Below are 15,578 nucleotides of genomic sequence, written 5' to 3'. Positions count from 1 at the left end.
GCACCAGGGCCCTCTGTCACCTCTCCATCAGCTGGACATTGGTGCAATTCACTCACTCCATGCAGCAGCCAAGGATCTGGCCCAGCTGTTCCTTAGAAATTGGCAACTATTTTCTCCTCCTGCTCTGTTTCACCTTAACAGTCATGAGTTTAAGTTCACACTACCAGGGGAGTTATGGCAAGAGGAAGGATGGAGGTGACAGTATCAGTGGGCTGAAGAGCAGCAGGCAGCAGAGGCAAGGAGGTGTTACTGCCTGGCTGCACACAGCATCTGCCCAGGGAGGGACAGGGTCAGGCAGCAAAGCCGTGTGCTGGCTGGACAGATGCAGCCAAGAGATGCAACTGGGGAAAGCAAAGACCACGATGCAGGTCAAAACAAGCATTGCAAAAGGGCAAGAAGGGAGAAGTGCAAAAAGGACACAGAGCAACAGCAAGGTCCTGGGGAGAGGAGGGACTCAACAAAAGCAAAGGAGAGCTCTGAAAGCTGGAAGCGATGTGAAAATACAAACCTCCAAAACACAGTTGTAATATCATCCCTCTGGCTGCTGAGATTCCTGTGCTGCGTGCCTCTCACCTGGCTGCCTCTGCCTCTGGGATCCCAGGACCCAGCCCTCAGCGATGCAGAGCAAAGCTGTTCTCTGCCTCCTGTGAAGGAACAGACTAGCTCTGGAATGGGACTGGGTGGACATGGAGCTGCCACGATGTCTGAGTTTGAGAAAGGGCAATCACAGGCGAGTTCCGGGTGGTGGGACGCAGACAGCTGCAGTTTCTCAGCACTGGGTTGTGTTTCCCCAGCCCGGCTGCAACCCCCAGCTCCCCCCAGCCAGCCATGCTGCCACTTGCTCCGTGCCCCAGGTCCCCAGCTGCGGAGCAGGGCTGGGCTGTGGCAGAGCATGCGCTGGCCCAGTGCAGACCTTTCCCAGCACTCCTCCAACCCCTCCGATTTATTAGCACAGCGCTCCAACCTCCCCCTCAGGCCCAGCTCATTTCAGCTCCTCCATCCCACATGCTGTGATTCTCAGGGTCTTGGTGAATCTTGGCCTTGGCCCCAAACGAATCACTGGGCTAGCAAGCAAGTGGAGCTGACTGCAGCCCTGTGTGCTGGGACGGGCACGCAGATGACCGTGGTGCAGCTGGTCACGCGCCAGCACAACCAGGGGCCTGGAAACAGCCAGGAGCCTCTCACCATTCACCTGGGAATGAAGGAGCAGCAGCTCTGCCCTGCTCCATCTGCCCCTGCTGGAGGCCAGCCTAACGGGATGCTGAGGAGCATCTTGCCTTGCTCACGTGTAGCTCCCAGCAGACTGCTGCACAGCCCGTCCAAGATGGCACTCTCCTTGGAGATATTTTGGGAAGGAAACGCTTGGCCAAGACACGCATGACCCCCAGCACCACGTGGAGCCTGGCATCACCCACACGGGCAGAGACCTGGAGCTCTGGCGAACAGCAGCAGGCAGCCAGGCTTCTCAGCACATCCCCAGAGCTGTTACCCATCCCACTCCCCACAGCCGCACTGGGACTCCCTGCACAAGTCAGCCTGCAGCCCAGGAGCCTTCTCACCTCTCCCCCGCCAGACTCTGGCGCTGAGGGACCTTTACCAAAATGCCCGCAGGTCTCCAGCCAAGCTGCCTGTGCCCCAGCTGCAGCTGCTGCCCATGGGGAACAAACCCAGCACACCTCCGCCTGCCCTGTGACAACCTCCTCCACGGCTGCTCATTCCCAAGAGCCACCACTGGCTCCCAGTCCTTCCCCTCACCAGCGCTGCAAGGAAACAAGAGAAGCTCCTACACAGCACAAACCAAACAATTGCAGTGCTGCACAGAGCGCTCTCTTAACTTTACAAAATTGCCTTCCCTGCTACAGAAATGCTGGAGGTGGGCGGAGGGCAAGCAAAAGATTCTGCCCTAGAAGATCTCAGGCCAACACTGATTCTTGCTTTGAAAAATTCCTTGTCAGCAGCTCGGAAAGCACAAAAATAGCTTGGTGCAGATTAACTTAATTGGAATTACTGTTTCATTAATGGCACCAGTGAGCATTTACCAACGTGCATTCAGCAATGAGAGGAGCTTTACCCAGGCCAAAGTTATTACAGTTGTTGACCAGTTATTTTTCTGTGGGTTTGAATGCTTATTAAAAATTAGTAGCAGTTTTTCTAGCAACAAGGAGCAGGTATTCTGAGGAGGGAAGCAGAAGTCCTGCAAAGAGCACCCAGATTATATTGGTAGGAGAAACATTATCTCAGGACCCCAGGAGCCTCACCTCTGCAAGGCAGGGCAGACGCAGCCAGGCTCAGCAGCTCCCTGCAGACACACTGCGAGCCCACAGCTGAGCTGCAGCCGCAGCTGCGACCATGCGGCGAGGTGGAACTCGGACACAGGATCTACAGGACCACAGCAGCCTGTTTACAGTGCTCAAGATTGTGAAAGCAGCAGTGCCTGGAGCAGAACAGCTTGGATATGGTGACAAGGAGCCCGACAAAGCAGATGATACCATGTTTTTCAAACTTTGTGCTTAACACTATTTTTTCCTGGAAGTGTTTTTCCAAGATGCATCCCCCCAAGGGCTGTGCTTCAGCCAGGTAAAATGGAAGAAAGCAGCATCACTGGGCAGCCTCACTGGGCGGCCTCACTGGGCGCACTGGAAGATACAAAGCCTGGTACCACCTGTCCCACACATGCTGCACACATCTGGACCCATGGGACTCAACCCCGAGTCCACAGAGGAAGGTTTCCCTTTCCCCTGCATGCCTTGATCAGACAGAAAGGAGCCGGGTTTCACCTACCGGCTCTGCCCCTGGTCTGCACAGGTTCTTCATGTCTGTCCTCAAAGCACGGATAGAAGCACCTGAGCATCCCACTGTTCCCCCAGAGATGAAAGTGTTTTTGGGTGCAGCACAGATAACCCCCAGTGCTCTCGGAAGCAGCATTTCTGAAGGTGTCAGCGCTGCCTTTTCAGGGTAGTCCACGTTTGCAGTCTTACCAGGGACTGGGCAACTGTAAAGAACAACCAAGATTTTATTGATTTGAAAATACATTAACCATAGAGAATAGAGCTTTAATTTTTCTTTCTGAACAACAATAAGGAACAGTTTACCTAAAAAACAAAAGCATGGGTAAAATAATATAAAACAGATCTTATACCACAGTGTGGAATTCAAATAATCTAAGAACATTAGCAGCACTTCTACAAATATATTAAAAGCTATAGTGCTCATTAAGCTCAGATAGAGCAACTCCCAGAGACCAAAATGGCGTCCAACATATAAAAGCAGCAATTCAGTGTAGGGCAACAAAAAAGTCCAATGCCAGTACATCAGATACATTCATAACCCTGCTGTTGAGAGGTAATCCCGTGTCCCACAGAGCTTGGGATTGGAACCTGTCATCTCCACAGCGGCTGCAGCAGGGTGACAGCCCAGGGTCACGCATTCACCCTGCCAAGCTCTCCAGAAGACACCTTAGCACTAGGGAGGTGACAATCATGGGTCTAAGGTTACATCTGAGTCTGATTTGCAACAAAGGTATTCATTACAAAGGCCAGGCTGGATGGGGCTTGGAGCAACCTGGTCTAGTGGAAGGTGTCCCTGCACATCGCAGGGGGCTTGGAACTACACGACCTTTAAGGTCCCTTCCAACCCAAACCCATTATATGATTCCACAATTAATTCTGTTTGTAAAAAACATCTTTCTCCTTCCCTGGCTCCTGGGAATTACTGTCCAAGAAGAGACTGAATTTCTGAGAATTTAAGGAGATCATAGTAAAATTTCATTTTCATGACTATGTATCTCAGTATCCAGTATTAGGATTTTCAATTCTTTATCTTCCTTAGTAGTGAAGCCACACTGATTCTTAAAACTTCCATGTACTTTTTGAGATCCTGTGCATAGTTTAAATTTTAGCATTGATATGTTAAAAAAAAAAAAAAAAAAAGACAAATGGTGCTTTTTACTCCTTACAAAAAAGTTGATGAGAAGTGGTCTTCCTCCAGTCATCTCCCACTTGAGCGGCACTTAATACCCATCCCTTGCCACATGCCAAGCTCCTCGGGGTTCTCAACAGCTCTTGTCAGGCAGAGGAAAACAGGGGCTTTCTGCAAGAGACCCGAGAGCCTCCACTGAGGCCAGCAGCAGACCTGTCTGGTGGGACAGAGGCTGGGACACAACCTGCCTGCTCCAGACACTGCTGTGTATGCCGGACTGGTCCCAGAGCCGATGGGGCCACAGACCCTTCGTGTGCCAGCAGCTCAGGAGCCATTGCACCCAGCCATGGACCAGAAGCTGTCACCTGCAGCTCCGTCTTTGGGCTCCCTGCTCAGTTTCCATTGTGCAAAATCAATTTTAAAAAGGAAGTTATTGAACAACTGAATGAGAAATTAAGGTTGAATATGCTTATCACTAATCTAAAATTAGACATATATTAAAAGACTGCTATGACTATTCCAACAATGTACATTCTCCAGGAAATTCAGGATTCAGACAAAGTTTAGAAGAAAGGCAAACACTCTAGGCTCTAGAAACGCATGGCTACGGCACCAGAACAGCCTTAACTTTGGCCCACGCTGCCACCGTAAAACATAAATGTGGTGTCGCTGGGGACCACAAAGACTTCAGGTGCCTCAATCAGCAGCATGTGTTCACCTCATGGCAGGCAACAACGATAATGACCTTGAGTGAAGATCACTGGAGTGCCTGAAATAGCTGGCAACAGTAAATGGCATTTTATCTACTTCAGGGTATCTGAAAAGTTTTATAAGAATTTCTGAAAACTGGTTCTGGTGAGAGTTACAACCCTTCCCTATTGCTAGAAAATTGTCACTTCACCTCTAAGTTGTGCTCTTTCAATTTGCGCTCATGTGATAGTAAAATGCTGAAAACGTGCCCAGAACTGCTCAGTACTCATGAAAATTCCCAAACAGTTATGATGAAATGACATTTATTTTGGTCCTATTGATAACGGGCTCAGAGGCTACCACTAGCTCAACAGCAGTGCCACAGTAGAGAACAGCAATTTAAGATATCTTAAGAGATTTCTAAAAGCAAATTTACATGGTGAGAATCCTGACACTGGTCCCACACTTGTTTTGAGGACTGTTTGCCACAGTGGCTCCCAGTGCAGAGGATTAGCCAGCTACTCAAAGTAAATGAGGAAAGAAAGCAAAACTAGCCAGCCAGATTAAATTAAGTGAATGAATAAATAAAGAACAAATAAGAATCTCATCCCATAAACTGCTCTTGGCCACAAGGCTTGTGTCTCCAAGGTGAGATTTTGGGATGGGCTCAGCTTGCCCATGGGTGGGTTCCCAGCAGAACTGCAATTCCAAGGTACCACATCAAGCATAGTCACTTCTCTTGATCTGTTTTTCACTAAGCAGGGACGATGGTTGATACCTGCACTTCTGCTGCTGGCCCTTGTTACAATAAAAGGTAGACGTGGGTATGTCAAGCGATTTCAAAACTTAAGAGGCTGGATGAGAGCAGCAAGTTCCCATGCAAAACAACCACCTCTCAGTCTTCATGAAGAGTGTTAATAGCAAAGCAATTCAGAGACTCAACACAGTAAAACTCCTATAAAACACACACATTTAGGAACAAAGACAACTTCTAAAGTGTTTATATGGGTGACACTAAAAGAGACGGGTACCAAGAGTTATTTGGTAGGTTGTGTTAGCAGAAAGCTCAAATACAGAAAGAGAATCCATTAGTAATTCCCTGGAGGGAACATGGGGCCGGGACACAAACGTTAACTGTATTTACGCATACCCAGACTATCTGCTAGCTGAGCAGCCCTAACAAAAGCTAAAGTGAAAGCCCCACACCGCCGCGGATGCTCAGCCCAGGGAGTCAGTCCTTTGCTCAGGCTCAGCTCCAAGTGACCTAGAGCAGAGAACGTGGGCTGGGTGCAAGCGGGATGCAAACCTTGCTGCAGCCAGGGGAGGGATGCAGCAGTCTCAAGCCAGAAGGCAGAGCAACTTGAGTCCCTGCTCCTACAGAGCAAACAACAGCAGGCTGAAGACAGTCATGGGGTGGATTTGAGCTGCACGGAGCTGCTGGGATGAGACATTCCTCCAGGGAGCCAGACGAGATTACTGTATATGGGCAAGCATTCCCCTGCAACAAGCCTCTCCCTTTGCGGCAAACAGGCGATCCTCTGGCTGCACAGATGGGAGATCTCTGATGTCTCGACACCCCGAATAATGCTTTTCTCTCAGGGCAATCTAGCCAAGGGGCAGAGCCAGGCAGGAGAGGCTGAGGCCGAAGGTGGCCGACAAACAACTGCGTAACAAAAACCTTTGCTTACATTTTAGTAGCTTTTAACCATCAAATAGATCTTGAGCCCCAGACTCCTGGTGGTGCTTCACTGTGGGTCCCCACAAGCACATAAACCTGTGGGTCAGACAACGGCTGCCACAGAGGGCTCCGCAAGGAGCACAGCTGCTACCCACTGCGAGTGCTGGGAAGATGCTCAAAACTGAGCTGGGACCCCGAGTGGACAGGGTCTGCGGAAGGGCAGAGCACAGGGGCTATCGCAGCCTGTTTCTGACCTCCAGCAGCTGCTGCCCTGCGCGCTCCCCTGCCAGCAGCACGGCGAGGGTCTGGCAGGGCGGGCAGCCAGCGAACAGCACCATCCACCAGTGCAGGGGCTGCACACCATTCGCGCCTTCTGTCTCAGATCTGCATGGGAACACAAAGCTAGACCTCCAAGTTCAGACTTGAGTTCTCCCAGGAGTATTTGGGGGCAGATGGTTTTTGCTGACTTTTGTACGAATCGGGGTAGAGCAGCGCGTGGGGAGCACTGCCTGCCACAGAGCTAGTCTGGACAGGTGCTAGTTCGGAGAGTGGATCAGCTCCACAAATACTCTGTACAGGTCATGTAACACTCCCTTCCTAACCAAACAGCATGATCAGCTGCAAAGGTGAATGACTTTAGTCCCAATTTAAATGGCATAACATATCTTTCAACTATCCAATTTCTTTGCAACCCACACCAAGCCTCAGCTCTGCAACTCTTCTTACCCATGCTGATCCCAAGGCAGGGACAAAACCCTGGCAGAGGTCCACTCCTGCGGGCTCTAATCAGCACCATAGCCAGAACAAAGCTTTTTATAAAATATCTTCCTCCTTTTTTTGTTCTTTTCCAGTTTTAAAGTCAGAACTAAAATGAAGCCAAGCTGAGGTCATGATGGTGGTTCTGCTCTGAGCTTCCTGTCAGCCGTACCAGAACGCTTCTCACAGCACAGGGACAGTGACAGATTGGCACATCATGGAATAGGTGCTATAGAAACCACACAGTTCTTAGAAGCAAAAGATTTCTTCTCCCCCCCTCTCAAAAAATAACCCGCTTAATTCACATTTTCTGTCTATACTGTATATATATATGTTATATATATAGACACAATTTTCTGGTAAACATTTACAAGATATCGTAAAGAACATTGAAAAGATATATCTCCATCTGCATAACAACACACGCTCACGTACTTCAGTATACAAGGACACACAGGAATGTACAATCAATAAATAAATACTTCTTTTCCCCCAGAAGTTATTCAAAATACACTGCTATTGAGCGGCCCAAAGACACTCTCAATTAACACAGACAGCAAATATTGTGCAGAATTTCTTGGCTGTTTCTGTTTAAAAACCAAGGAAAGAAAAACAGAAGCTTGAAAGATAAAGTGTCAGTGACGTTGCTTGATAAGACTGTATTTCAGTTGACCTGTTGGTTCTTGTCCCTCAGAAAGGGAAGGACAGAGTGCTTCCCTCCCCCTTCGTAGAAGGTGATAGAAGCAGACTATGGCCTGTCCTAGAGAGGGAACAGGAACAACCTGGTAAGGAGGGCACGAGGTTTTCACTCTGCTTTGCGGAAAGATGAAAGATTCACATGTAAACTGGCAGATTTGAAGCTCAAATGCTGTTGTTTCCTGTGCTACTACAGACCAAGCACTCTTTAGAGATTTCATGCAGAAAATTGCTTCAAATAATTTCCTAGATTGTTGGTACACATTTGCTTGTTGGGTTTATGAGACATGAAAGGCGCCCCATTGCTCTCACCCCCTGCTGCAGTCCTCTTCCCTAAAGGGTTCTGGATGCACTACTGCTCCCTGGTTTTTCTAGCTGCAGCCTCCACATCCCTGTACTGCAGAAAGACTAGCCGATTTGCTCAGAAACTGCACATTGCTCCACCACACTCTGCAGAACTTCTCTGAAACAGCAGTTTTCTCTTCTGCAGATTTGCATCTTTTTTCTGCAAGCAACACCTGACACACGCCACAAGTAAATACAAAACACAGTCAGCACGGACAGATGTTCCACAGAAGGGAAGGGCCCCTTTTCCCTTCTGGTGAGCAGCGCTCCAACAGCAAGAGAAGAGCAGTGCCTTATCTTGCAGAGGGGAGGAGGAGAGCGCGCACACACACATCACACATTGCATGGAGGGGGAACACAAATTTTTGCAGCAAAACTTGAGAGAAAGTACCCTTATAGAAAGCTACAACCCAGTGTCTTCCCTGCTGATGGAAGCACACCTTCATGGCAGCTTTCTGTGGCCAGGACAAAGCCCTCCCTGGCTGAACTAAACCAACAACCTACACCTCTCCTTTTCCTTTATTGTTTTTACCTGAGTTGAAAAATGAATCCAAACCCTCCATAGCGCAGCCTTAGCGTGACACAGCAGCTCAGCTCTGACGCTGGTAGTGCTGGAGAGGCACTTCATGCAGTGTGCTCCAGGAGCTGCAACGCTGGAGAACCACTACAGGAAAAGTGGCCACAGAAGTGCATCTTCCAAAAGCAAAGACCACTCAGGGACCTTGGGCTATTTTCCTCTTCACAGGCCTGTGAAAGAAGCCCACCAAGACCTAACTGGAGACTTTCAGTGGACTTAGGGGACTTTGCAGCCAGCCCCAGAAGCACACAGAAAACCTGCAGGCACCATGGGGACTGTTTGCACTGTCTAGCTTTGAGGAGCTGGTCTTTAAATTAACAGAGGAAGAGAGAGGCACCTTCAGAGGGAAAGTCAGGACAGCCACCAAAGCCGGGAGCTCTGGCTTGCCTTCCAAGGAGCTCCTCCTAACAGGGGTTGCAGAGAATGACAGGGAGACCAGACTCCTAACAGAAGCAACTAGAGTAAGGCAGGTAAGAAAACCTCAAGTCTAGAGTTCCCAGAGGAGGTTAGGACCAGATTTTCCAGTGTTCAGAGCGCACTACAGAGGCCGGAATTTGAAAGAAAAACCCCATGTTGAATTTGGAGCTTTTCTGAAAACCCATCCAGATATGAAACTCTTGTGTGCTCAGATGCTGTAGTATCAAACGATGTAAAAATCCCAGGGAGAGAACAGAGCCCTAAAAAAATACTAAAGGGGATGCTATGCATCAAGGGACAAGATCAAAAGAAAAATTTCTGTGATCAAAGTCTCTCTCTGTTACTGGCAGAACCTCATAATGACAGTAAGAAACCGAGTACTGGCAGCATCCCTGTATTGCTCAGGCTGGCTGGGCTGGCTGGCTTCCCCATGCCACAGGGTAATGGCTGTCCAAGCAAGCAGCTTCGTCCCCTTCCAACAAAGGCTGTCGAGCCCGAGTCAGCCCTGAGGAGGGCTGGCAGCTCTGCTCTCCCAAACCCCGAGCTCCGATCTGGGATGCTGGCAACTGCCTCAGCAGTCGTGGTAGTAACAACACTTGCTGCCCTTCTCCTGCAGCAAGGCAAGGAAGCGACTGCCTGGGTCCTGCTTCCAAAGCAAGTCCGTAGCAGTGAAATGCAATTGTACGGATCTTTGGTTAAGTCACTGAAGAAGGCTGCGAAGATCTGAGCCGGGGCCCTTGGGCCTAACACTGAACACAGCACTCAGAGAGCTAAGGGTACTTCCAGTTTAGACAGCAGCATGTGTCCAACTACCTTATTTCCACAGGTGTGGCACTTCAAGATAAAGGAGAAGGGGAGGAAGCATTGAAGGGGAGTTCTGGCTCTTTGTCTGGATGCCTCATCTTCCTCCCCACATCCTTCATTTGTTCTCGATCAGAGTCTGGACTTTATAGACAAGGTCCCGAGCCAGCTTCAGGATCTGCTTGGTGTTGTGCCGCTCAGCCATTTCTGGAACAGACAGAAGGAACCCACAAAGGGGCTAGACCTGAGCAGTCCCACATCTTGAGGAGTGCCCCCCGCCTCACAGCTCCCTGCTGCTCAGCCAAGCTCTGTGCAGGAGACAAAGCTGTGAACTCCTGCCCAAGTTCCCAAGCACCATCCCTCGCAGAGACATCTGACTCTGAAGAGCCATCGTTATCCAGCTCCTCTCAGCATGATTACAGCCAGCAGGAAGCACAACCTACACTCACAGCTCCCTTCAAGCACAGCAAGGTGGGCTGTTGCCAAGGCTGGCAGGCTGGCTTTCCCCAGGCATCACCAGTCCCCCCCAGAGCCTAGTCTGGGGCAATGGGGCTCTTTACCATCGCGTTCCAAGTATCAGCATCACACAACCACATACTGCTCTACTTGTTTTAAACATTTACCAGTATAGCCCAGATATGGCTGTCTGTAGTCAGACAGACATGTGCCGCCTATATCTGCACCTGCCACAAATTCAGCCCAAGAACACAAGCTTTACCGTTGAAAAACTTGATGATGTCTGTAAAATCCATGTTGTTCTCCAAGATTATGTCCCGGTACATTTCCACCAAAGCCAGGGCGATGAAGAGCACATAGTGTGCAGAGGAAACATGTGCAGCTGCCCAGATGGTTTCCCAGACGGCGAACACATCATCATACACCAGCTCTGTTAACAGAGGAAAAAGCCCAGCAGTCACTACACCAGCCATGGGTTTACAACCATCCTGACTCAGACTTCACAGCAGCAGGGGGAAGACACACTGGGTGGTTTCTTCCCACAAGAACTTGTTCCACTTGGAAGCAGTAAGTCAGTCATCTGCAGAGATAAATATTCTGGCCTGCAGCAGGTGGCACAGGTTTCAGGATGCAAACCTGGCAAAGGCTCACCAGCAGCTCTGGAACAACAGGTCCTGTATCTAGACAAAAAGAGTCAGCCACAAATCTACCAGGGAAAAGCAAAACAGGGACACATGGTAAAAAGTTAACTTCAAACAGCTGAAGTTGCAGAGTGTATTGAGAAGCATGGCAGACCTTGCCTTCCCTCCCCATTTGCTGGTCTCAGCACACACCTCTCTTGAAGTCCAGCAGAAACCATCGGTAGCAGAAGTAGAAATGAGTGTAATCACCATTCTGGTGCATCAGCTCAAAGAGCTCAGAGTCCAGAATCTGTCAAGAAAAGCAAAAGGAAACTCAGAAGTACACACCAGAGGCACCAGACTTCCCTCTGCCTGCTTTCCTCCATTCCCACCGTTCTCCTTCCACATACCACACCACCTTCCACTCAGCTTCTCCCTCCTTTGCAATTCTAGCACACATTACTCCAGGCTGTCTTTACAGTCCCCTGCTCTCCCTCCTGCTTCCCACCACTGAAAGCTCCTCTCAGCCCCTCTGAGACCCCACCCCTAGAACAGCTTTCCCCCTCTGGTTTGAGAGGCTGCCATCACTGTGCCAGGACCCCCCTACCTGGATCAGAGATCTCATGTTGGCAAAGTGGGTGTCCATGGCTCCTCCGTGGGGGAAGTTCTGATTCATCCTCTTCATAAGCTCAGTGAAACAGCTGAAAGCCAGAGCCTCTGCACAGAAAGGAGAGACAGTCATTGCTCGGCTGTACGGACACTGCTGCATCTGCACCCGCATCTCCATACCCTGCCATCCACCCGCAGCAGGAATATTCCACCCCACTCCACACACGGTCAGGGGCATACGGTAGGGACCAGCCTTGGAAAGACAGCTCACACTGCAAAAAATACACATTGTCCCCAGGCTGGGCTCCTGGGAGTCAGACAGCATCAAGGCCCAATGGGACCCTTCCAGCAGCTGCTCCACACCTCTGAGCATGGGACCCTCCCACTGCAAAGGGCCACCAGCATCCCAGCAGATCCCCCCACATGCTCCCACAAAGGCAAGGGGAAAGCGGAGCAGAGCCACCCACTCACCATCATCCAGGATGACCAGGAGAGGGGCTAGCAGGTCACACATCCCCTGCACATAGCCAATCTCAATGTGCTGCCAGATGTAGCTGTGTGAGAGAGCGGGAAAGGTGGCCCGTGAGCCCTCCCTGTGCCAGGCATGAGTGCCACAGCCTTGCTTGTCCATGCCCTGCCTCTGTTCCAGGGATGCTGGCACTTCCTACATGCTGCCACCAGTGCATGGCAGCAAGCAGGGAAAATCAGATTTCTTTATTCTGTTACACCTGTGCTCCATTCCTCTATAGCTGGCCTGTAAATGCTTAGGCTCCTGTGGTGGCTTTTAGGTAAGCCACGCATGGCACAGTCTTGGATGGCCATGGCCATGGCAGGGTGTTGATCCAGGGCTGTGCCATGGCCATTGCACGGAAATCAGTGCAGGGTGGAAAGCACAGCAAGGCAGGGTAGTTGGTCAAAGGGCAGAGACTGAAAAGAGTTTGTTAATTCATCTCTCATTTTCGCCCTTCCCCCTCAATTCATCCTCTTGGTGCACTTTGCATAGTATCGCCTGCTTTGCCTCCCTGGACCCAGCGTCCCAGGAAGCAGGCAGTCCTGCGGAGATATCTTCCCATATTTGGTAGCAAGTCAAAACGTGTTCAGAAAGGACTCAGAGCCACTGCTGGCACAAGGGAACAATCTTTTCCATCCTGCCCGCTAGTTTTCCAAAATCTGCTGTGTTGTAGGTCTTATCTCAGCAGAGATCTCCAATGCTGGCTGTCAGATAAAGTGACAGCTCTAATGAAATAGCAGCTTCTCCTCATATCTGCAATATGGGCAGTATTATTTTAGCTTTCGCTGCCCCTGAAACAGCCGCAGCTGCTGAGCTGGGGCTGATTTGAGTCAGTGAATGTCACACAGCAACCTCTTAGTACAGGGACTAAGCAAAGAGAATGAGAAATGCACCCAGGTATTGCCGTCTCCTGGGTTCGTGGGGAGGCACTAACCACTTGGTTGCTTCAGGCACTTCCTCATTAGCACTACAGCTCTGCGGGCTGATCCTCATTAAAGCATTTTCCAGACATATTCCAGAGAGCAGGTGGGCTGCACTGGGTTCAGAGCGCAAGGCAGTGTGCCTGGGCAGCCCCAGGGAGCCCTCTGCTTTGGCCAACGACCCAGACAGACAGCAGTCACGGGGCAGAGCAGCACAAGGCAGGATGGCCAGACTCCTCAGACTGCCAAGTGTGAGGCCCTTGGAGCTGTGGCCCCAGTTCGGGGATGACGAGAGGATTTGGGGGAGGAAGGCAAGGAGGCAAAACTCTGTAACCACAACAAAGTTTGAGGCTCCAGCCTCAAGGCGAATTCAGGGAAACCACCCAGCAGCATCGGGAGCCTGCTCCCATCGCAGGGAGTGTCGGAAGGCCCCCACCCTCACCCCCACAGCTCCTACCTGCACATGATGTTGCGGAGTTTCTCCAGGTTGGCAGGGGTGAAGTACCAGTAGTTGCGGTCACACCGCTGCACATCCTTCTCAATGCGGTGCAGATTCACCGTGTACATGTCCAGCAGCTCTGGCTGCCCAAAACAAAAGCAAAGCTGATTTGTTTTCAAATAAAAAACAAAAAGAAAGTTGCAAGGGCAACAGAGCGACAGGGCAGTTTGGGTGGAAGGGAGTAGTACATTCAACTTCAGGATTGGCACAGGGCAAATGCAGGTAAATAGTGAGGCACTCGGGAAGAAACCCACCCAGTGAAGAAGTCTGCACTTACAGAGTAGGTGACGCCCATGGAGGAGACAGCAGATGTTTCACTGTTGGCCAGATCAGCTACAGTCAGAGAATCCAGCTGTGGGTACAAACTCTCCATCTCTGGCTCCTCAGAGAGGTTATCTTCACTCTCCACCAAGCTCTGCTTTTCAGCTTCACTGTCTGCCCAGCTCTCTACCACAGTCAGGGCCACAGCATCACGATCATGCAGGACCCTGGCTGCGCTCTCAACCACAGGAACAAAGTCCATGCTTCCACCGGTGGGAAATTCACCCTCCAGGCTGTCTTGGCCCTGCAGCTTCTCCTCCTGTTGGGCACCCTCCAGGTGCTGTGGGGCTGGCACGTCAGACCCACCAGCCTTTCCCTGAGAGGTGGCCAAGGATTTGTTGGTTTCCAGGGCACTGTCCTCATTGCTGAAGCTGCGCTCTGAGAACCCCGATGTGATGGAGAAGTTTTGGGAAGAGGGGTGGCCAGAATCAGGGGAACACGTGCCGTTGGGAACCGTCCCATTGGGGATCTTGCTTTGTTTGCCATCTTCCAGCTGAGCATCCGCTTCAGTCTGTTCCACTTCATCAACAGATTCAAACACCTGCAAAGCAAAGGGTTGTGTGACAGTGAGCAAATGCCCTGCATTCAGCAAAGTTAACAGCTGAACGCAGCTCTTGGGGCAAGAACGTCCGCGTTCCCCCACGGTGGGGAGGGAGAAAGATCTGTTCTACATGTGCAGGGCTCAAACAAGCTCAAACCAGTGGAAGAAAGCTCAGAGGACTTGAGGGCATTTTAACTTACTAGTGCTATGTCTGGCTGTGGCTCCACTTGTTTACTATAGCGAGAGACAGCTTCAGCTGAGCATCTAGCTCTCTGCCTCATTTTGACCAGACTCTTGGAGGAATTTCTGGGCACAGTTCTCAGCATTTAGGTTCCCCTGCCTGCATTTGGCAGGTCAGTGCTTGGTCATTTGCACAACTCTGAGCCCACAGTGCCTGCTCCAAAGGACTATGCTTTTACTCAGCATAATGTACTGGGCAGAACATTATTTAAACAGGTTGGTTAAACACATGGCTACCAACATACGGAGCATCCAAGGGCCCTCAACTGTGAAGGCCATACAGGGGCTGGTCATTCAAGCCTGGGCAGAGCAGGCTGCTGAATATTAAACATCGCCAAGCAGTGTGCGGTTCTGACATTAGCGGCTCCAGAGGCAGGTTTGCAAGTCATTTACCTCCTCCAACTACTGCTTCTGTTTGACAGAAATCATTACAGTTATCAAATAGCGAACAGCCCGGGGCAGAGAGCCATATGCTGTTGGGTGGCCGGTGTCTGAACGAGCAAGAGGAGACAACGCACTGCTGCTCACCTGTGTGCTGGAGCTGGAGTCACTCTGCAGCCGGGCATGATTTTGTCGGCCAGAGCTGCAGCTCTGTGAAGACTGCAAGAGAGAGGGAAAAGGCCAGTGAAAAGGCAAAGAGCATGGTGTCTGGACTGGGAGGGAAGACTCATACCATGCTATCAGAGGTAGGCACATCTGCATGTAAAGAGCAAGCAGAAAATGCATCCAACAAAATTCTCATATTTGACCCATGAAAGATGTTCCCATCACATCATCTCTGTCACAGAGATCTGTCACATAGTGCAGGACCCTGCCTCAGCCTGCACTGACATTTACTGCTGGAGAAGACGACAAAAACAAAGTCCCAGGCCAATCCAGTTGTTCAAGCACTGTACATCTGGATCTGAAAGGAACTGCTTTCTTCTGGCCTTTGGAGAGGTCACGCTGTCTCCTTGGATTGCAAATTTCTACAAATCTCTGTC

The 15,578-nt window shown here is 50.4% G+C and overlaps 1 protein-coding gene across 3 annotated transcripts in view; it reads right to left on the bottom strand.

The window, feature by feature from the left end:
- Positions 1-3,046: 3,046 nt before the first annotated feature.
- The window catches only part of SGSM1 (small G protein signaling modulator 1), a 49,206-nt gene continuing 36,674 nt past the window's right edge, over positions 3,047-15,578 (bottom strand). For all 3 annotated transcript variants that reach the window (XM_056322578.1, XM_056322562.1, XM_056322570.1), the window contains 8 exons: positions 15,124-15,195; positions 13,771-14,355; positions 13,452-13,576; positions 12,035-12,117; positions 11,562-11,671; positions 11,168-11,264; positions 10,597-10,764; positions 3,047-10,085 (listed from right to left, as the gene is read on the bottom strand). In XM_056322578.1, the coding sequence (XP_056178553.1) occupies positions 9,997-10,085; positions 10,597-10,764; positions 11,168-11,264; positions 11,562-11,671; positions 12,035-12,117; positions 13,452-13,576; positions 13,771-14,355; positions 15,124-15,195 (1,329 nt within the window). In that variant the 3' untranslated portion in view covers positions 3,047-9,996. The remainder of the gene's footprint in view (positions 10,086-10,596; positions 10,765-11,167; positions 11,265-11,561; positions 11,672-12,034; positions 12,118-13,451; positions 13,577-13,770; positions 14,356-15,123; positions 15,196-15,578) is intronic.

This window comes from Falco biarmicus, chromosome 1 (assembly GCF_023638135.1).
Source record: "Falco biarmicus isolate bFalBia1 chromosome 1, bFalBia1.pri, whole genome shotgun sequence".
NCBI lineage: Eukaryota > Metazoa > Chordata > Aves > Falconiformes > Falconidae > Falco > Falco biarmicus.
Note: the sequence above shows the minus strand (reverse complement) of the source record. Positions and strands in the feature narration are given on the sequence as shown.